Source organism: Trachurus trachurus (assembly GCF_905171665.1).
Source record: "Trachurus trachurus genome assembly, chromosome: 12".
NCBI lineage: Eukaryota > Metazoa > Chordata > Actinopteri > Carangiformes > Carangidae > Trachurus > Trachurus trachurus.
This window is the reverse complement of record NC_139908.1, coordinates 11,220,818-11,242,431: the sequence shown is the minus strand read 5'-3', so window position 1 is coordinate 11,242,431 and position 21,614 is coordinate 11,220,818. Positions and strand designations below refer to the sequence as shown.

Here is a 21,614-nt window from a genome sequence, read left to right as displayed (position 1 = left end):
TGAAGTGGAACGGTCCAGTAATAAGGGGTAGTTTAAAAAAACCAAAAAAAACAACAATTAATCCTACTGTACATAAAATACAGTGAAATATAGAAGTTCAAAGGGCTTTTATTCTGAAATGCCACATCAGATTGGCCTGATTTTTTCTGGGTGTCATCCTGAGGTCCAATACTACCAGTTTGAAGTGGAATGGTTGAGTAATAATGGGTAGTTTTTAATAAATATGAATCTTAATGTACACAATACTGTATAGGAGAACCAAACACCGACAAAAGGTTTAAATGATGACAAGACACATAGGCTATACTGAAACTACTTTTATTCTTGTGTACACAATAAAAACAGTATTAACAGTCAAAACTTCAAAACAAGCGGACGATTAGAAGATGTAGTTTTATGATAATAATCAAATTGTGGCATGAAACAGCCCTGTGAAGAATCCATGTTGTGCTTTCTGTGTTTTGGTTTTTTACCAGTGTAACAAAATAATTTATCCTCTTTAGAAACTACATTAATATCGTTTAATACTGACAAACAAAATGATTGATTTCTCCACCAATCCACTCTCTAGTGAATTTATAACACTACTTTATGCACTCTCCAAATATATTTTCTAGTCTTATTGATTTTTTTTATCATTGTACACAACTTGAATTAAAGTTAACAAACACAAACTGTAAAATCACAAGGATGCAAAAAAAAAAAAAAACAACAAAGAAAAAGTGAAAACACATGAAACATGTTGCTGCTTCTCCACCATTGTCTGACATAATCAGTGCTGATTATTACAGTGCATGTAATAAAGTAGTGTGAAGTAACTCATTCATCCATAAAACATTACAACTATAAACAAGTAGTAATAAAAGCTGGGCTCATCACAGTTCAACATCAGTAATTCTGCAGCAATAAATGGCACCTGAAATCTAAGGTCTTCACCAGCTGAGGAAGCTTTAGCTCTGTACAGCAGTCATTCATCATTCAAAGTGCAGCTTGACCTTCCCAGCTATACATAACACTATAAAACCAGTCCCAAGCTCCATCTTTGTTTGGTAGCTGGAAGAAAAATGATTGGCACTTGAGAGTAGACATGTTGATGTGACATGGGTTTTGTTTTTTTCACAAAATATGTGAAAACTATAAAGGCATTTATTTTTATCCAGTAACATTGATTCTTTTAAAGGCACAGCTTTAGCATCTCTCAATATTGAACAGTCATGAGTTTTGAGTTGTAATGGCTGGACACCTGAAAAGTCCTTCATATAAACACTGTTGGACGTCATATTCAACACCGAGGACGCTAGTAAGGCATTCAACAACAGCATCATAAAAGCATATTTTGAAATGACTATAAGATGAATTACGTTTTGATAAGGCGCTGTCAGTTAGTATAAGCAGTAATATTGGGCAAAAAAAAAACAATACTATCAACGCATAAATTCAGTCCTGCATGTATGGATCACTGTTTGAACCATAACGTCCCGTCACCTTCAGGGGCTTTAGACAGTTCATTAAAGTGTCGTTCATTATGGCACTAGAAGACATTTGCAAAAGCTCTAACTTACAATGATCTTCATTCAAATATTTCTACATTGACATTTACAAAAAAAAAAGTTGGACTTCTTATTTTACAAAATTAAAGTATCCAAAATATACAGCATTTTTTTTTCTCTTTCTTTTTCTTTTTTCCCCTCAATCTGATATTCATTCCCATCACTCACTGAGAGGAATGTTAGCAGATATACACATCTTACACAATATATAGTGCAAGGCCGGTGGAGATATGTGTGTGTAGATATTTATACACATATATGTAATAATACCCCATACTCTAAGTTGTTCAGGTATGGTGACGATGTGTATTCTGTGCGACACTTAGTTTAGGATGAAATGTAAATGACACATAGTAGTAGTGAGCTGATTCACATGCTGTTATGTTTTGCTCCTTTCTCCTGCTTTAATATTAGCCGAGTGAGTGAGGTATGAGATCCAGAAAACTCACATTTTATGGATTTCATAAGCCTGGTCCCAAATCACCCTCTATGCCCTGTTTTAAATCAATCACTCGCTAACAACGAGGTGAACAAGGTGAGACCCTACACACCTTGTGCTCTCCATCAGACGTGTAGCCTGTTGTCAAGTTTTTACGTGATCAGCAAACGGATGAGAAGTAGCCCTTCACAAACACACGCAGTGTTTTCAAATGATGTCAACTTTTTTTTCCTTTTTTTTAGCAGGGAATATTGTGCCCCAGACCTGGACCTAGGTAACGCTCCATGAGTGAAAACTGAGAACATACAGCATAGTATGTTTGGGACTAAAATCCTGTCCCTCCCTCTTCCTGTTCCCCTTCGGCCCCTCCCCCCTTCCCCACATCAATAACAAACTGATTTACAATGATAAAGGATATTCACAAATTTTTCCGCAATGTTTTTTTTTTCTTTTCTTTCTTTCTCCCACCCTCCTTCTCTCTCCAGAGTTGTATTTATAATCTTTCTTTCTTTCTAACCACTCTCTCTTTCTCCCTCCCTCTTTTCAGGCTTGTGGGTCGGCTTTAGCTGTCAAACCAATATAGGTCCCATTCTGGGGATCATCCTTTTCCTTGTCACTGACTGGAGCGTAGGAGGTGTCGTCCTCAGTAGAGGTCTGTAGCAGGAGGTTGAGGATAAAGAAAAAACCATATTAGAAAGACTGATGATGCAAAAAACAACAGATTAAAACACATGTCATTTCTCTTAATACATTAAAAACACAACAGGTTTCCTGTGTGTCGCAGCAGAATTATTTTAGAAAGGGTGAAAACATGTGGTTGCATACTGAAAAACTGGATTAAAGGTGCATATGGACATGTGTGTGTGTGATAGATAAAGTGAAAGAGAAGTAGAAATAATATAGAAAAACATAATAATTAAAGCATAAAAAACTTACATAGGCAGGCTTGGTAAACACAATGCGCTTAACTTCGTTCTGCACAGAGACACACAGTGATAAATACACATGCACAAAGCCATTAGTGTGTGGTTAAGCATAAATTAACACCAATTACGTATCAGCATGAAGCGAGCCAAACTGTGAGTTGTTACGGTCTGAGTGCGGTGAGAAGCGGAGTCGTACCTTCTGCCTGCGGTCCCGCACCAGCAGGATGATGAAGACGACGAGCATGATGACGCCCAGTCCCACGATCATGAGCGGGAAGTTGGACACCACGGCGACGATGGTCAGCAGCTTGTGCACTCTCGCCGCAGAGGCTTCATCTATCACCACGCTCTGTTTATTTGAAGGCATTTTCACAGATACATCAGGGAAAGACCGTTCGTAGCATCTCCTTCATAAAACTTTCTAATAAAGTTATTCCAACAAAGATTCTGCAGAAAAACAACAACTTTACAGTGACGCACTAAGTTATAAATGTGTTCAAGCTGGCTGACTGGAGTTAGAGGGAACAGCTGTGCACCTGTTAGGTTTCTTACCTCATTGAGGAACATTACAGGGAGGACGATATCTCTGTTAGAAAATGCGCTGGTTGCCCTGTGATAAAAACAATAGAGTGTCAAGCAGACATATATTATATAGTACAAACACACACACAGACATTCATTCATTAAGTTATTAAAAAATAGAAAAAGCACACACATCCCCCAAGTCTAAACGCTGGGTGTCTCAGGAAGGGTTTCTGACCCGAAACGTTACTCCCTTGTTTTGGTGATAAATAAATTATTGCTCTGGAGCTGTTGTTGGTGTGCGGACTTTCTTTTTTTCCTATTCATTTAGTTATTCACATGTCTATTTAAAAAACCAAGTGCATTTACATTATGTGAAATGGGACTCCCTATGAAGCCGAAGAGCTTTTTGAATGGGGCACAAAGAATAAGTAACACATGTAACAAATAATACAACACATTTTACAACAAGACAAACCCAAAATACACACACACACACACACACACACACACACACACATCCATCAAGACCATGGAATAACAATACTTGGTTTAGGTTTGGATGGAGGTACTCACGGAAAACCCAAAATTTTGCTGAGCAAGATGTTAACCTGTGCTCTCTTGTTTGCTCGTACGATCACTCCGGTGGTCTGTCAACAAAAGAATAAAATATAGTGTTAAATAAAGTGGCTGTAATAGTAGCCACATAACAGACAATGAAGTCAAATCTGGTGCTAAGTGGTGAAAATATACAGTATCATATATAAAAGCACTGGCATAGAAATAATCCACTATAAACATATCTTTCAAAGTATTGAGAGGGAAAGTGTCAATCTAGAGGAGTTAAATATATTACATAATCCATAATTTCACATTGTGTAAAAAACTTGATCAAAAGAAATAAGACCTTTTTGACACTATTCGTAAAAAAAAAAAAAGTCACATGACTATACTTTTTAATATCAGTGAATAATATTTTATATCTATATTTAGTTACATTCAGTTAAATTTATGGCATTTCAAGATCATCTTACTATATGCTTTGTGCAGAAAAACCTTAGTAACTGTAACTGAGGAGTGAAATCATTATGTTGCTCTGAAAAGTAATACAATATAAGTGGCATGAAACTGAAAATATTCAAGTGAACTGTACTGTAAGAATAATATTGCCATTTGCCAGTACAGTGACGCCAGTGCAGGTGATAAAATCCTGCACTAGCCCCGACTGGCCACTAGGTGGTGCAGCAGCACATCTTAATATAACACGGTGTCTCTCCTCACCACACAGTGCTATGAAGTAACTTGGCTCCTATAGGAGTATATGAGTCACTGCAGCACAAATGAATCACAGTATTTATGTTACTAATCACGGCAGCTGAACTAAAAGTGCATTCAAGGCCGATGAACTCCGGCCTGGTTCCTCACCGGGTTAAGGTCCAGGAAGGTTTGGTGGTGCTCCCTCTGAGGGGACATTCCTTCGATGGCTTCGGGGTATTTGTCCTCCGCCAGGTAGAAGTGAGGGAAGGAGGCGACGACCGGGGCACCTGCGTGAGGAGAGGAGGGGGGGAAAAAAAAGAATGAATAAAATATAAAAAGAGTCACAACAGAAGTGAATGTTGGCCGTGACAAATGGAGTGCTTCGTCCTCTGTGACAATATCGCCCCATTCTGGTTTAATGAGACGTGAAACATAATTATGACAAGAGGGACTTGAGCTGCCACAAGCCTCCGTAACAAGGAATTACTCATTCATTTGGCTAATTCACACATTAATTAGTGATTATTATATTTCCAAGAATATCAGGGTTTTTTTCCCTTCTAATTAATATGCCAATCTGTCAGTGTATAGTGTTTGTACGTGATGCTGCGACATAAATACCTCAACTGTTGATACAATTAAGTAATTAATCATCGCAACATTTCCTGCTGTTTGATGTACGATCTTATCAACACACATGGGAGCCTTCAAGAAAGACCACCAGATATAATCTAACCTCCGACTCAGGACACAGGGCTTGTTATTCATGGTCAACCTCCTAAAAACATAACAAATAAACAATAAGTACATAGATGGACAACAACCTCGGCGGCAGATCTAAATAATGGCCGCTTGTGTTATCCAGATACGGAGGCATGTAACTCTTGCTAAGTTTCCTTCCTTATATTGTCCACGGGAGACATCGCGTTCCTACGATCTCATCTCGGTCACGATAAGGAACATAAAAGCTTCCAGTGGGTTTGGTTCAGGGCCCATCTGCTCCACGAGAAGCACATATGTGTGTGTGTGTGTGTGTGTGTGTGTGTGTGTGTGTGTGTGTGTGTGTGTGTGTGTGTGTGTGTGTCAGTGGCGGCAGCAACAACAAAGTCAGATGGCGGTGCGGTCAGAGCTGCTGCTGCTGCTGATGAAGTGGGGCAGAGGTGATAGTTTTCCTGCTCTTGTGTTTGGCAACAGACACACACACACACACACAAAAACAACACTGGACACCAGCAGTCACCTGAGAGGCTTTTCCCATTACAACCCCACAAGGTCAATGTAGCACAAACACACACACATATTTGTATGGGCATACTTATAAGCACCATTAATCCTTGAGTTTCTTCAACTTATCCCTGAAATCCACCTGATTTCTGTTGTTACTAAACACCACATTCATGCTCCTGTGTGATCCAGTTTGGTTTCCCGGCAAGAAATCATGTCTCATTTTCTTGTGTCAAAGGTCGATTAAATTAAAAAATTAAAAACAGACAGGAGGATAGATAAGAGTTGATTTTTTCCATATTGTGCTGAAATGAATGGAAAGTAAACTAACGAAAACATTCATAAGAGCTTTTATAAGAAAAAAGAAACAATCAAAACACTCAGCTCCTGTGTGATCTCAACTGTTTTGATTGTTTCTTTTTTCTTATAAAAGCTCTTATGAATGTTTTCGTTTCGTTTACTTTCCATTCATTTCAGCACAATATGGAAAAAATCAACTCTTATCTATCCTCCTGTCTGTTTTTAATTTTCGTCAGCATTATCGTTGTGCAAAACTTTTCAAATCGACCTTTGACACAAGAAAATGAGACATGATTTCTTGCCGGGAAACCAAACTGGATCAAGTTACGAGTTGCGCATTGATAGTGAAATAAATACACAGTAAAAGTTCCCACAAGGGTATTAAAACAAAATAGCATTATTCTTTCACTGGGAATGAGACACGAGGGACAATTGGACAGTGAACACAGCCTCTAAGATAATGCTTGGTTATATTCAAGGCCAGAATCAGGTGACAGGGCTTAGTCCACTCAGCTACTGGGTCAGTCATGGTCAGATGGTGCCTGAGGTGTGGAGAGGGTTGGAGAGCTGTGTCACATGGGTCATTTAGGGGGAATTACCAGTACTGGTGATAGCAGGAGAGAAAACAAGAGGGGTACTTGACTGATGTGAGAATTACTCGGGTCATGAAAGCAGAAAGAGCGCGGGCGACAAAAGTCAAGAGATCTTAGCTTGGAAAGTTGTGCGTCAGGGGGGGAGGCACGCGGGGAAAAATGTTGATGTTGTAGCAGAAATCATCATTTGTGTCAGCAGAACTGTGTTGAACAAGAAAGGAGGTCTTGTGACAGTGCAAAATGTGTTAATGTGTCTGTGTGTGTGTGTGTGAGAAAATGTGCACAAAGCTGACATTTACCTTTGCGACAGGGGCTGACCTTGAGGAGGCCCGTTCCCAGGCACTCCTTCTGGGTGACGCAGAAACCCTCGTTGTCCGGGTTCTCTTCCTTGCTGGCCAGGACGGAGCGCGGCGGCGTGAAGCGGTAAGCAGGGATTCCCTTCACCTCCACTTCTTTCTCAAAGTCCATATAGATGGTCCTGGAGCGGAGAGAGGAGGAGGAGGAGGAGGAGGAGGAGGAGGAAGTGAGTCATACGTCAGTGTGAGTTTATGAGTTGAAAAGAAGAACAAAAACTGAAACAACAGTATCATATCTATTCTAAGTGGGATTGTTAGAAAAACTGCATTAAAGAGGAAGGCAAAGGCAATAACAGGACAGTGGTGTCTCAACAGGGTTTGTATACAGGTGCATCTCAATACATGTACATTAGAATATCATGGAAAAGTTTATTTATGTCAGTAATTCAATTCAAAAAGTGAAACTAATACATAAAATAGATCCATTTAATTTGTTTTAATTGAATGATTATGGCTTAGATTTAATGAAGACCTAAAATTCAGTATCTCAAAACATTTGAATATTACAAAAAACATTTTTAATATGGAAATGTTGGCCTTCTGAAAAGTATGTCTGTCTATATGCACTCAATACTCAGTTAGATCTATCTGACTTGAACTACTGGAAATTGACTTTTCGATTATATTCTAGTTTATTGAGATGCACCTGTAGAACCAGTGCCATTATATTTTTGTGTTGAGGAAGTGTTGAAGTGGTTGGCACTGTCGCGTCACAGCAAGGGGGTTTGCTCTCCCTGTGCATGTGTGGGGTCTCTCCTGTGTACTCTGGCTTCCTCTCACTCACCAAAACCATTCACACTTAATTGGCGACTAGGTGTGAATGGTTGTCTGTCTGTCTGTATATGTTAGCCCTGTGACCAACTGGCAACTTGTTCAGGGTGTACCCCGCCTCCCACCCTAAGTCAGCTGAGACTCCCCCATGACCCTTCAAGATTAATAAACCAAAACCCAAAACCAGAACAACAATGGTTTGCTGTGAAGAAATTACAGATAAAAACTACCCAAAACAAAAAAAAAAACATCTTCAGGTTTTCACTGACTCGACCATTCTTCTCAAATCCTATGGAGGAAACCTTTTTTTCAGTGTGATGTTGACCTTTCCTTTGGACTGGGAGTGGAGAAGTTGTAACTGATTACTTCTAAACGTCTGTTGCGTTTTCACAGCTTTGCGAGAGAATTACGTTATTGTGAGCCCCTTCGTCTTCCTTCTGTGTGTCCGCCGCTCTGTCCCGTCTAGGGAATCCCGACGATTCTCAGCGTGAACAAAGGAGCCTGTATAGCCTCTGCCAACTGGCTCGGAGGATGCAGCCTTAAGCTACGCAGCCCACCAATTGTGCAACAATACTGTAAAGACCTTTCCCTTGACCTTCGTGAGAGAAACCAAAGGAAAACTGAAGACTGATGTGTTTCTTCACTAGAATTGGGTAGAAAGCCTCTCGCTTGTACTACAAGTACAAGCCATGAGAGCCTTTAATGTGTATTGATCACATATAAACAAAGAAAAGAAAACCTTGGCTCTTTTGGACTGAACTCCAGCCAGAATGTAAGGGATAAGAATTTATCTTTTAATCTTGATTTGATATTTTTAGGTGTTTACGACAGAAGAAAATCAAATCATCTCTTTTAAAATAAAGCTCACGGCTACTTCAGAGTCCAATGTGCGGACAAACGGGAGTTTGGTATCTGAACAATGACACCTGTCGGCAATTCATCACAATCCGAGGGGTTTTTTGTGGTTCAGCTGTCGTTCACTGGATCAAAGGGGTCGCAGGCCTCGTTTGGGTCACTGATGGGAATTTTCTTCAGTTTCGCAGACCGGTCCCAGATGTCACTAAACTAAACACATGTTTTAACTGAATTCTCTCTGGGGGATAAGACGGCTAAAAAAAAAAAAAAAAAAAAACCAAGCCAAGCCAAGCTGTGCGTGTGAAAGGTGAACATGCATGACTTAATTGAACATTTCCCCTTCGGATTATGTTAAAAAGTACAGGAAACAGGGAGGGTGTCCTCCCTTTAGTCACAATAACACACACAGCCATGGCGGGGCCACCAGGCAATGAATAAGTAGGTGAAAGTGTACAGTAAACATTTGGGACGGGGTTTTGACACGCTTCCAATCAGAGTCAAAGGTACAACCATGCCCCGGCAACAGATTCTTTCCACTCAACGAAAAAGGGGGAAGATGTCTCGTGATTATTTTCCAGGTCAAGGTTATTTTGAAGCCCACGTACGTCGTGAACTGGAGCGAGGACACAGTTTCCTCAGCAAAACCGCATTTCACAAGACTTAGCATTCGCGAAATGAGCCCCCGAGGAACAATTCACCAGTCGGTCGGTCACTGTGTGAGAGGTGGTGCTTTTTTAACATCGAGCACTGGGCTTTTCAAAGAAGAAGAAGTCTCGATGCTGAAACTCTCCAGAGGATCCACTTCAAATCTGAATGTCCTCATGAGCATTCGGCCTGAACATGTCTGGCAGTTGGATGCACACGGGGTATTTTATATGGAAAAACATGATTAAAGTTGTTTTTTCCAGCTGGACAAGAACAGAAACTTCCCACACACATAAATATGTCCTTGATACAAATTAATACTTGTCAACGACCATTTAACTGTTTTCATTCTCACTGCCAAAGTTTTCTTTTTTTGTACACTTCCTCACTTGCTCGCTCTCCATCTCCATTATTGTCCACACCAACACTCTGCTTCATGGAAAAACGCCTCTCCATTTAGTGTTTTTTTAGGAAACTGGCATGTTAGCCCCCATAATATAGGCAGCGAAGCTTTTGTTGAGAAAACAGAGGTCACCTGCAGCGCTGTTTGTAAGTGAGCAGGATGTTATGTTAACAATCCATGGGATCCAAGTCCTGCGAACATACCATAACAGATACGAAAGCCGGTGGCCCTGTGGTGAGCCGCGTCCAGCATGTTCACTTCAAGCCAAGCGCCAGAAATAGAGAACACTTAACTCACTGCATCATCATCACTGCTGGTAAAATACCACACAGCATATGGGACACAAGGTGACAATGGGACAAATGGGAGGCTGCCGATCCTTTTGCTATTGCCATGACAACAAATACAACGCCTTTGATAGTAGTTGATCAACTCCTTGCATGAGCGAGTTGTATTTGAACCTTACCCCACCCTTCGAAACAAGTGTGCTAAATGCTAACGTCAGCGTGCTAACACACTGATGTTAAGCAGGTGTAGCGTTCCCCATTTTCCAATTAACAGAAAACACAGTACAGTTAGGGGAGGCACAGGTTAGCATCCTCGACTCTCAGCAAGAAGGTTCCTGGTTCAATTCCCTGGGGCCTTTCTGCGTGGTTTGCATGTTCTCCCTGTGCCTGCATGGGTTAGGGTTCTCTCCGGGTTCTCCAGCTTCCTCCCACAGTCCAAAAACATGCACACTAGGTGGAATGGTGATTATAAATATGACTCATTTTTCCAGGAATTAAAGCAACACTAGGGATGCACATTTAGATTTTTTTTTCTGACCGTTAACTGATTGCAGGGGTAATCTACGATTCTTTGATGTTGTTGTTTTTTCCCTGTTATAAAGCACAGCTGAGCAGGTGGTTAGATCTTCACATGTTGAACTGTTTTTATTAGGGATGTGCATGGTTACGCGACTACTCGAGTACCCGAGTAGGCAATTTGCTAATCGGTTATGAATTATTACCCGTAGTGTTAAACAGTTTTGGATCAAGCAACATGATTTTTTGCTGTGTAAAAGGATTTTTGGACCGAGCCTCGAACTTTCCAATCTTTTTATAGAATCTGTAGTGGTTCCCTCGGCGTAAGCTGTCGGGAGGGAGATGACAGGTGTCATCAAGTCTGTTAGAAAATAGGCTTTCAGTTTACAAACATTATGAAACATTCCCAGTTATTTCCTGAGACGATACGAGGCAGAGAGGGGCGTAGGTAGGCGCCAAAACTTACTACTAATAAATAGGCACCGCTAATGACTGAGAGAAAAAAAAAAGAAAAGTTTTCTCCTCCAAGGCAGCCGGGGCACAAAGATGCACATATGCACCATATGTGCATTTCAAACTCTACTCTTATTATCCACCTGATATTTTGTCTGACGATGCTGTGTGTCGGGTAAGACCAGGTTAGGTTACTCAGTTAGAAAATTACGAACAGGAGAGGATCCTCTGTGGAGCTGTAGGTGAACCGACTGGAGAGTGCAGCGCCGTTCTTTTTTTTCTTTGCAGCGCCGTTGTGACAGGTGATGCACATCTATGTCCGTGTAGGCTACATTTGTTGTCTGACCTTCCTTCATGGGGACTGTGCTGCATAACTGGCACATACTGTCAGTCCTCTATTGTAACTTTTTGCTGCGAAATATGTCTGAAGGCACCAGTGGAAGTCTGCACGTGTCGACACACACTCCCCCATGAGTTGACGACATAAGGAGCTAATGCTGCGTTCCTACCCGAACAGGAAAGTTACAGAGTGCAGTTGGAGACAGCGCGACCCCGCTCAGGCTGCAGCGGCGGCACGATTCGTCCTATTGACCGTTTTTCTACCACTTCAATGAGTTTAGAAACATTATTTTCAGGTCGAAAAGCTACATAGTGTTGCTTTAACTTTGGTCATGAACAAAGTCTTGGAGAACTTTTGACCTTCTGGTGGTGCTAGAGGAGAAGTTCATTTGAGTTCATGCTCTGCACAACATGAACATTGGCACCTCATTTTGTGACAATCCATCCGAAGGCTGTTGAAATATTCAAGTGTGGACCAAAGTGGTGGAGCAACCAACTGATCAGCCAACCAACCAACATTGAGCCAAGTGTGATGATTTACCCATGCAGAAGTGAAAGCAGAGGTTAATAAGCAGGCTGCAGGAAGGCACTGTGGCGTTACGCTGTACCTGCACAGGTCTGGGGAGAAGATGTGAATGCGTTCCTTCTTTTCCAGCAGGGGATGGAAAGCACTTCCATCCGATCCATTGATGCTGTTGCTGTAATTAGTGCTCCAGTAATTCAGCTGTCTGCAAAACAACACAAAATCAAAAACCATCAGCATTTGATGTCACATACAAAGCAGCTTAAGATCCTTTTTTGTGTCTTATTCAGACGTAAACAGAGTAAAAACAATACCTAGTTTTTTTTCCTGGCTGGATAAATCATCAAAAGCCCCATCATTATCGACTCCATCTTAATAACAGTAAATTACAATGAAATGTTTTGGTGATTTTTTATCTCAAAGTCACACTTGAAAAAGGCAGCTTCCCAAGAGTAAGAAGGGTAATTACTGCAGGGGAACTGAGGGTAAAATGGGCTGTCAAAGGTCACTTAGAAACCATTATTAAGGCATTCCACGTATCAGGATGTCCTGCCCTGTGCTCTGCGCTACCAGCCCAGACCAACCGGCAAACAAACACGCAGCTAGTACATTGCTATTATTGGCCAAAAGCTGTAGATTTGAGAAACATTTTGATCCAAAGGTTACCCCACTGAAGTTTGTTTCATCACAGTGGATAAACACAGATTTATTCTTGTTACACAAAGATTTGTGTGCACTACAGAATAAACCCGAATGACAAACTGGTTAAGGTGGACATGCTTTACCAGGCAAACTTCAGTTCAGTTGCATCTCAGTCCAAGAGAAATGAAGATAATGTAAACTGTCCAGAATGTGATTGAAGTCCACCGAACACTTTGAGCTTCACATTGATGAGTTCTTAAACTCTAAGGGCAACAGGTGAGTCAAACTATTAAATAATTAATTAAGTTGAGGCACTTCAAACCTAATATTAGTCCTTACTTGAGCCCTCATATAAATTCCTAATTACCTGAAAAACCACATATTCTACAGAAAAAGTCAAACATATTGTTTCAAGGGCCATAGCAGATACTCCCACAGACCCTCTTTTCCAATATATTATATAGAGTATATAGCTAAATGACACTATTAAAATTTACCTTGCAAAATCTACCTTTACCTTGCATATATACAAGAGAGTTAGGTTTCTTATAAAACTAAAATATTATGAATCTTGTATGCTTTGTTTTACCTGTATTTTATCCAGATTTGTGTGATATAAATGAAATATATGAATGAATGAATGAATGAATGAATGAATGAATGAATGAATGAATGAATGAATGAATGAACAGAGAAAGCGAGAGAGTGGGGGTTTGTATGAGACTGCATCAGTGCTACCTTTGGCCTTTCCATGTTTTCACCCGTCCATAATCCAGGTAGTTCTCCACTCCAGTGTGGAAGATAAACTCCCCGTCGTTACTTCCATTTTTCTAAATAGCATGAATGAACACATGGTCATGTTATTAAGCACACTCTAATATTTTTTTTTATCATAAAGAATGAATTAATAGAGCTGTACATGCCTTGTGCATGAGACCAAACTCCGGGTGCACAGCAGATGACGCTTTCGAGAGACGTTCCAGCAAGGGATCTGTGTAGCCCCACAGCAATTCATCCACAGTGCGGCTAGTGAAGACCTTGCTTTTTGAAGCGGTGATCGCAAAACCTGCCATCATTTTGGCAAACCCTGTGGCTTTAGTCATTACAGCCTGAACACAGGAAGTAGAGCAGAGTGGAGAGGAGATGTTAAAGAATGCAGGATGACATGACGGCCACAGAGGTCGGACTAAAAAAAACAAAATGGAGAAGGAAATCATGCAAGTTACAGAACACATACTCCACTTTCCCCCACTTGGATGTCGGCTTTCCTGTACGTGTTTCGTGAACATTCGGTTCATGACTCACCCAAAGAGGGATGTTGACAGTGGTGATGATATCCTCAGCTGGGTCTCCCACAGACTGCTCCCTCAGAAACACAAAGCTCTTGGTGTTGTACGCAATCACCAGTGTGTCATTTTCCACCATGCTCACGTTGTCCTTGTACCTGTACTCCCTACACAGACACAAAAAGACATTCAATTATTTCTTTTTTTCTTCATTAGATTGTCTAGAGTAGACTTGTTCCTGTGTTACAAATGAGCATTACACAGCAGTAATAACTCACAAAGTACTAGGGATGCTAATCACGATACGATATTATCATGCTACTGAAGTCACAATATGATATTATTGTAGTTGTAAACACTATGCAATATCCTGTGTATTGCAGTAACATACTGTGACACACATTATGACTTTCTGCAATGGAAATTAGGCCTCGAAAAGAAAACTTAGTAAGCATCAGTTTTTTCTAATATGATGGTTGTCAGTCATGTGAACATACAAGAAGCGATTATAAATCATCTATATTGAAAAAGTTTCTAGTAGGAAGATCACATGACCACATAACCAAAATGAATCATCTGTTCTCAACTACTGCTGACTCTGCAAAGCCTAACTTTGGATGTATGAATTTTCGAAAATGAGCAACTCAGTAAACCGAACAAATCTGAGCAACAACAATAGTCCTCCTTTTCTGGTGGCATTTTCATTTCCTGTGTGCAGTTAGGTCCCACCTGTACGTGTAGGGTCCAACCTGGTTGAGCACCGGCTTCTCCCCTGCAAGGATCTCGTCCCCATTGGTCACATTGAAGAAGAAGAACTGCATGTAGACGGGAGGGGGAGGGGTTTTCCACGATGCAAACACACGGCTGCCCTCCACCAAAACAATCTCCTGTTGACACATAAAATGCATGTTTTCAGTTTAAATGGATGGACATATACATCAATGCATTAAACACCAATTACATTCATATCAACATAAAACACTATGCTTGATACAGACTATTATACAGGTTTTTGCTGGACAAACCAAGTTAAATTAAAACAACCTTTAAGACATGTTTAACACCACACTGAATACAATGGAAGAAAAGTTAAGTAGAAGTAGAGGTGGAAAAGATACCAGTGAAAACCAAAAGGAACAATAAGACTTACAATTATTTAAGTATATAAGCGCAAGCATTGTTTTGAGGAACAACCTTTGAGAAATGATATTATAGCCTACACTTACATTAAAAAAAGACTTCATTTTTTTTGATCAACTGATATCAAAGACCTAAGACTTTCAATTGGTGATGGATTTTCTGCAGAAAGGTGCAGAAAGGTCTTTGCAACAGCGCACACATGTTCAAGACATTTCACTACCTCTTCCCTGTAAAAACAGCCCTGAGAACAAAAAACATCCTCGAGGGGATGGGAGAGGGGGGGCTGCTGTCTGAGTGCAAGGTCTGAGTGCAAGACAAGTGCATTGGCTGCTCATATGAATGGCATTAAGGGAGACCCCGTTGTCAGCGGTTGCCATTGACAATGGGCTATGCTTTCGGGGGAGAGCTGCCGGCGGATCATGTGATGCAGAGAGCTGGATGCCCACTGGTTGCTCGGGACTGTGACCTTAATCATCTGAACCACATTCCTGAGGACCAAACCTTCTGAGGCCCCCGATAGTGCAGCGCAGGCACAAATTTCCCCTACTATCCTGTTTCATTACACATGATGGAGATAGAAAATCCTCACAGCAGATATTGCTGTCTCTGGAGGACAACTGTCCCCAGAAACCTTTACTTTACTGAGAAATGTAGGGAGTGGAAGACGAAGGAAGGGGGGGAAAAGGATTAGTATTTCCTTTAAAGACACATCAAGAGGAAATCTCACTTTGGCCTAATTGTGTCAGATTTGGGCTTAAATTTAAAAGCAAAACTTAAGCAAAAAAAAAAAAGCCCTGAAAAAACAGCAGAGCAAAACCAATGAGTCCCATTATTTCAGAGTACACCCCCCCCCCCCCCCCCCTCTTCTGGGGGTCCCTTCACAAAAGATGAGCTGAGTAGCCAAGGACAATGAAGCTGTCACCCTTGGATTGAATAATATGGCGACCCCCCCCCCCCACATCTCCCCGTAACCCCCCAGCATGCTACATGAAATACCGCATGGAAAACAGGAACAGAGGAGCCCTCTCATCTCAGTGCCTACCCACCGCCATTATTATACCACTCCCTATATGAAAACACATGTAGCAGGTGAATACACAGGCTGCTCCTGCTTTGATGTAGAGACAGACGCGAAAAACACCGGGCACAGCGAGAAGCTATTCGTTCAACCCTTGAACCGTGGTGCACCAGCTTTGCATACTGTAAAAAAAGGGTTTGTCCCAGTAGTAACGAAGCTCTGTCAGCTAAAACGGTTAGTCCGGCCCTGCTGCTACCGAAGCCATCAAAGTCATATTAAGGGTCATTTAGTTGTACATTAACTATAACTCGCAGTGTGGGAGAATTTCAAACGCACTCTAATGAAATGCAGTGTGTGATGTGTTGTTTTGTTTGTTTGTTTTTTAGGCCACAGAGACAAACAAAACAAAAACTGGGTGTTTAGTTCTGGGCCGGCGCCAAGGGAGAGTGTTTTTCATATTGATTTATATCTGAGTGGCTTTATGGACGGCAATGTCACCGCTTTGTTTCAGAATCAAACAACTTTTGAAGAATTAATGAATTAACAACAAAAACAATTTAATGTGCTGCCTTGAAATCTGGGAACATGATTAGATAAATATCCCTTGCTTCAATCAAAAAAACAAGTTTGGTGGTATAGATAATTATCGACCTGACAGATAACTCCGATAATGACATTTTTCGCAGATCACGCCAATTATAGTTTGCCAAGATTGCCTTGATTTGGTCATTTCCAGTCTGTTTGTCCCCTAAGTTGATTTGAAACAATAAAACATGTTGATTTTTGAGTCATAACTGTTCTTGTTTTTGTTGTGATTACAGTAGTGATGTTGGTTAAATTATTTGGTTAAGTCAGAGGCAGCGCTATAATGCTAAATTCATCTTTACACACTACATCTTAGCCCTTTCTTAACTTCAGGTGTGTATATAAACTATTAAAAATGAAGTATTGGTATCGGTGGGAAAAAAAAAGAATTATTGTGCATCCCTAATATAAAAGCATTTAATGACAGTGGCAATATCAGTATTTAGTGTATGTAACCTTACACAGACTTGCTTAATACTTCAATCCAAATCTGTTTAACTGTTTAAAATGTTTGTGTGAAAGTGTAAACTTGGCAAGACAACCAGCACAGAGGTGGTGGGGGCCACTGGCTGCTGTGTCTATGTCTAGTCTAGTGTCTAGTCTATGTTAAATTACCAAATTCCTATTAAGGCACAAGTCATTTTTCACCATCAGCCCATCAGCAGGTCATTGCATACTGACCCTGCTTGCTTGACTCACATGGAAGCTGAGTGGCTGCCAGTGCAGTTTCCCAATAAACCTAGCAGTGTGAAAGAAGCTTAGCACACAAAGAGAATCTGCTGCTGGGAGGCTATCCGTGGAATGAGATCCTTCACGCTGGTGCAACCGGGGTAAAAGGCGTGGGGTAACTTGATACGGCTGAAATAAATCATCCTGCCAGGCTAGCAGATAACTATGTGCATCTGCATGTGAGAGGCTACGCATGTGTGTCACACCCCCACACATGTATTTATCAGGGGTTTTCTTAAGTTTTATAAACAGACTTCATACTATCAACAGTTAGGAAATAGTGCTTGGGGGGCTGTGTCCTGTCAGTGTCAGTCATGCATGCATAAAACGATGTAAAAGAACTAGTCAACAGACCAAGAGGCCTTTCAAGTAGCTTTGGTTTTAAAGATTCAGCATTGTCTGGTTTGCACTGCAGTTGATTCAGAAACTTGAAATGCGATGATCCAAATGGTCTCATCTTTGAATTTCATTCCAGAGTGTTTGTCAATTTGGGCATTAGCCAGCATGTATTGCTGCTGCCTCAACCTTTGCTAAGGATCGTGACCCCGGTGGACTTACAAATTTTAGTGTATTTAGAAATAACTTCTGTTGCAATGGTTTCTCAATTAAACCACTGCATTCAGCCAAAAAAAAAAAAAACCAGACAGCCAGTAACCCTCAAACACAGCATCAGTCAACCCTCCCCCAGGTCCATTGACCTAAGAAGTTTTATGTCCTGGGGGTGTGGTTACACCCTTACCCATTGTTGATCTTTACTTGAGAGGCAACAGATTGCTCTTTCCTGGGGGGATCCATACAATTATCTTCATTAAGCACTATATAAAGAGTTATTTAGTTACCCCACCACCTGTAGAGCCCCAGCAGATCACCCTAAGGCTAAAGACTTTGACTAAACACTCAGCTTTTTTTTTTTTATACTGTAACTGACTATAGCCTGGAGGTACGTGTAAACAAACGTGTAAGTGTGGCTGTTAAACAGGGCTGAACCGCCTGAGATCATTTATCTTACTTTATCAGTTCCTCCCACAGGTAAGTTCACTTTGTCTGTTTATTGTTGGCTCCAAGTAATACAAACACAACTAATTGTAGCCATGAAACTATGTAGTGGTGCAGTGACATGACTCATCTGAAACGTGTGCGAAATTTATTGTGAACCTCTTCCCTGTACAACCTTATCTACTAGCCAATGATTAACTCCATGAATATTTTAATATCGTTTTCATTCTTCTTCACTTCCTGCAGCCATTTATATTACACACCTTTAGAAAAGTCAAGGTTTCTCTATGTTGGACAGTTATAAACATTAGGACCAACTCCCAGCATTTGAAGTCCACTGGCCTCTAAAGGCAATACTCAGCCTCTCTGGTAAGAGCTATTTGACACCTGTTTTGGAGAAACAGGTCTGATATGAAAATAAGGATGAAGGTGTGCCATATGATAATACTGAATATGGACCAGTGCTGCTGCACTGTTATCAAAGTAAGGTGAAGCCTGTGGGAACAGCCCCCCCCCCCCCCCCACCCCCAACAAATGTAAAAAACAAAAGTCTGTGGGTTGAAACTTAGGTTGAAGAACACTGATTAAAGTAGGCTATAGGGAACTATTCCTAGAAATGACACTCTACAAAATGAAACTGGAGCAAATGCAACCAAACTAACCCTAACTTCTGCTGAGCTTGTTTGATTCTTTAGCCGTTGTCTCAGCAACCACACAACCCCAAATACACGTTTTCAAACAAGCTCAGCAGAACGGTGTGTGTGAAAGAGGCAGTGAAGTGCATTAATGTGACTCTCCTCTAAAGCTGAGCATCGCGACTCCTTCACAAAGTTACATGCCATCACATTAGTTGTGTAAGGTTAGGATATGGCGCTTAAGGGGTCTTTCAATCTAAACAATACCAAAGCAGAGAGTTTGGTGACCTCATGGGAGTTAATGACTTCACCACCTTTGCTGTCAGTCATCGGCAGTGAGCTACGACCCGTTTGGATTCCTTCAGTGTCAGTGGTTCAAGGAGGTCTTCACTGGGAGCCAAATTATCCACAGAGATCAAACAGACCAGAGGATAAAACACTGAATAAAAGCCGTTACGCAAACGCAAAGTAGGCTACAGTGTGTTCCTAAAGAAAACGCAAAAAGACAAATTTGAATATTTTATTCCATTTTCCTAAGTTCAGCGAAAACAAATTTGTTCTCAACTGATTCAGCGTTTTCTTTGACACAAAATACTAACCAATACTGAGAGTAAGCAATGCTGACCCAGCCCTTACTTATTCTTAGCTGTGGAATTTGCCTCTTGAACCACCTCCTGTCATAATGACAAGCAATGGAGGCAGTACCATACATCAGCGGGCCATTAGGAATTCCTCTGGAATCAAGCATCTGTGGGAAACAGGCTCTCTGATAAAGATTTTCAACACTGTACAAGCCAGTGAACCACAAATTGTATCTACACTTGCAATCAAAGTAACTGTGGGAAAGAGACGTGGCTGATGCACAGCCGGAGCAGCAAAACTAATTTGGTCTACTGCTGTAATTAAGATTCAATTGTGCCATAGAGTACAGACAAAACAATGGTGTTTAAACAATTAGCAGCTATTTTGGTAATTGATTTTCTTCCAAGGTTTGCCAAAATGTCCAGATTCTCAAGAGGATTTGCGTATTTTCTTTGTATAAACTCAGTGTATTTGGGTTTGAGATAAAACAAAGTAGGCCTAGTCGTCATGTATGCATCCACCATATTCTGATTTACTTGATTAATCCATTGACAGATTGACCCATAATTGGAAAAATAATTCTTAAGTGAAAAGCCTACACCCAAATTTCAGTTGGGATATGATAAATTGTTAATCTATTGATCTGCAATGGTCTGCAATTAACACCCCCGCCCCCCTCAAAAAAAAGAAGAAAAAGTAGGCTAGATAAATAGTTAACAGCTCAATGTACTATCAGTGGCACTTTATGGTTTATGAGCAATAATTGACAGTTGTATTGGCGTTTAAAGAATCATTTACTAATGATTAATGGATCAGTAATGCGCCTGTAGGCGCAAAGTTTGGGTTGGGTTGCCAGGTTGGGGATATCCTCCCCAGGCATTACCACTTGTGTGTCTGGTTCATTAATTCATGAGGGAGACCTGTGCAAGAGACTGTTAGTTGGACCACTCACCTGTAAGAAAACAGCTGCACACTTCAGTGGATAACACATCGTAACAAACAGAGCTGCTTCAGTTCACTATTAAAATCTTAACTTCACCGGCTCTTGCTTCATTCAAAGAGGAAGCCATGAATTGACTCATTCAAACTGCCCTGCCTGCATGCATACGTAGCCTATACACCTGCTTAGTGAAAGCATGAGAATGAACTTTGGGTACTTTCTCTTTCTCTCTTTTTTACCTTTTTGAGGCGGTTGAGCATTATAGTGCGGAAGGTCTGAGTCACGAAGAAGCCAATCCCAAGGACCAGCAGCCCGGCGCAGATGATCCCAGCCGCGTAGACCGCACAGGACCTCCGAGTCATATTGGAGGATGGGTGGATGGATGGATGAATCGGTGAATGAAGAGTTTATGTTAAACTCCCCTCTGATGACTTCCTTAATGCAGACAGGCTGCAAAATGAAGAGCTCCGACCGTGTCGTCCACGCTGTTTCCTCTTAGTTGCGTTGAAAAAGTTGTCACAAAGTTTGTGCAGGGTTGTTGCAAAACTGAAAAACTCTCCCGGGACGAACGTCTCAAGTCAGAAAGTAACGGTACGAAGATGTCTGGCTCGTCCAGCCCGCGCTTCCGAGTTGCACACAGACCCGTCGCTGTGTTTACTCGTAGTTAATAATGAAGCGCTTCGCTTTGACAACCACGAGGTCCTCTGAGTCCCTGTGAAGCCACGACCTTAAAACGCAAACAATAAAAAAAAGAAAAAAGTGCCACGGCGTATTTGTAGCGGTTCGTAGCAGCTCCCTCCCTCCCTGCGGGCGAGGACAGCGCTGATTGGCCGCGGAGTGCTCCCCCGAGAAGCAGCCGAGGGGCAGGGAGGAGGAGGAGGAGGAGGAGGGAGGGAGGGGGTTTGAAACTTCGTGGTGAGTGAGTGCCTATAAGCGATGTTAAAGCGCCTCCGCCTGCAGCAACTTCAAGGACACAACAACTTACTTTGTGTAAACTTGATGCAGCGCTGAGGAGAGTAGCCTACAATGGGCTGCCACAGTGTAGAGATACTCCACTACAAGTAGCCTACAAGTCATGCATTTTAATTTTTTTTATATCAAA

At 41.3% G+C, this 21,614-nt stretch overlaps 1 protein-coding gene across 2 annotated transcripts; it reads right to left on the bottom strand.

Moving 5' to 3' along the window:
- Positions 1-302: 302 nt before the first annotated feature.
- Positions 303-21,260, bottom strand: LOC310995170 (lysosome membrane protein 2-like). Of its 2 annotated transcripts, XM_083984122.1 has the most exons (13): positions 20,752-21,260; positions 14,617-14,774; positions 13,907-14,054; positions 13,525-13,710; positions 13,340-13,431; positions 12,045-12,164; positions 7,111-7,289; positions 4,863-4,981; positions 4,014-4,087; positions 3,468-3,525; positions 3,112-3,264; positions 2,926-2,964; positions 303-2,643 (listed from the first exon to the last, which is right to left on the bottom strand). In XM_083984122.1, exons 1-13 carry the CDS (start codon positions 20,872-20,874, stop codon positions 2,533-2,535), a joined length of 1,560 nt encoding a protein of 519 aa, XP_083840248.1. In that variant the 5' UTR covers positions 20,875-21,260; the 3' UTR covers positions 303-2,532. The 2 variants fall into 2 exon arrangements, with proteins under 2 accessions (XP_083840248.1, XP_083840249.1); XM_083984123.1 differs by lacking the exon at positions 2,926-2,964.
- Between the last annotated feature and the right edge of the window lie 354 nt (positions 21,261-21,614).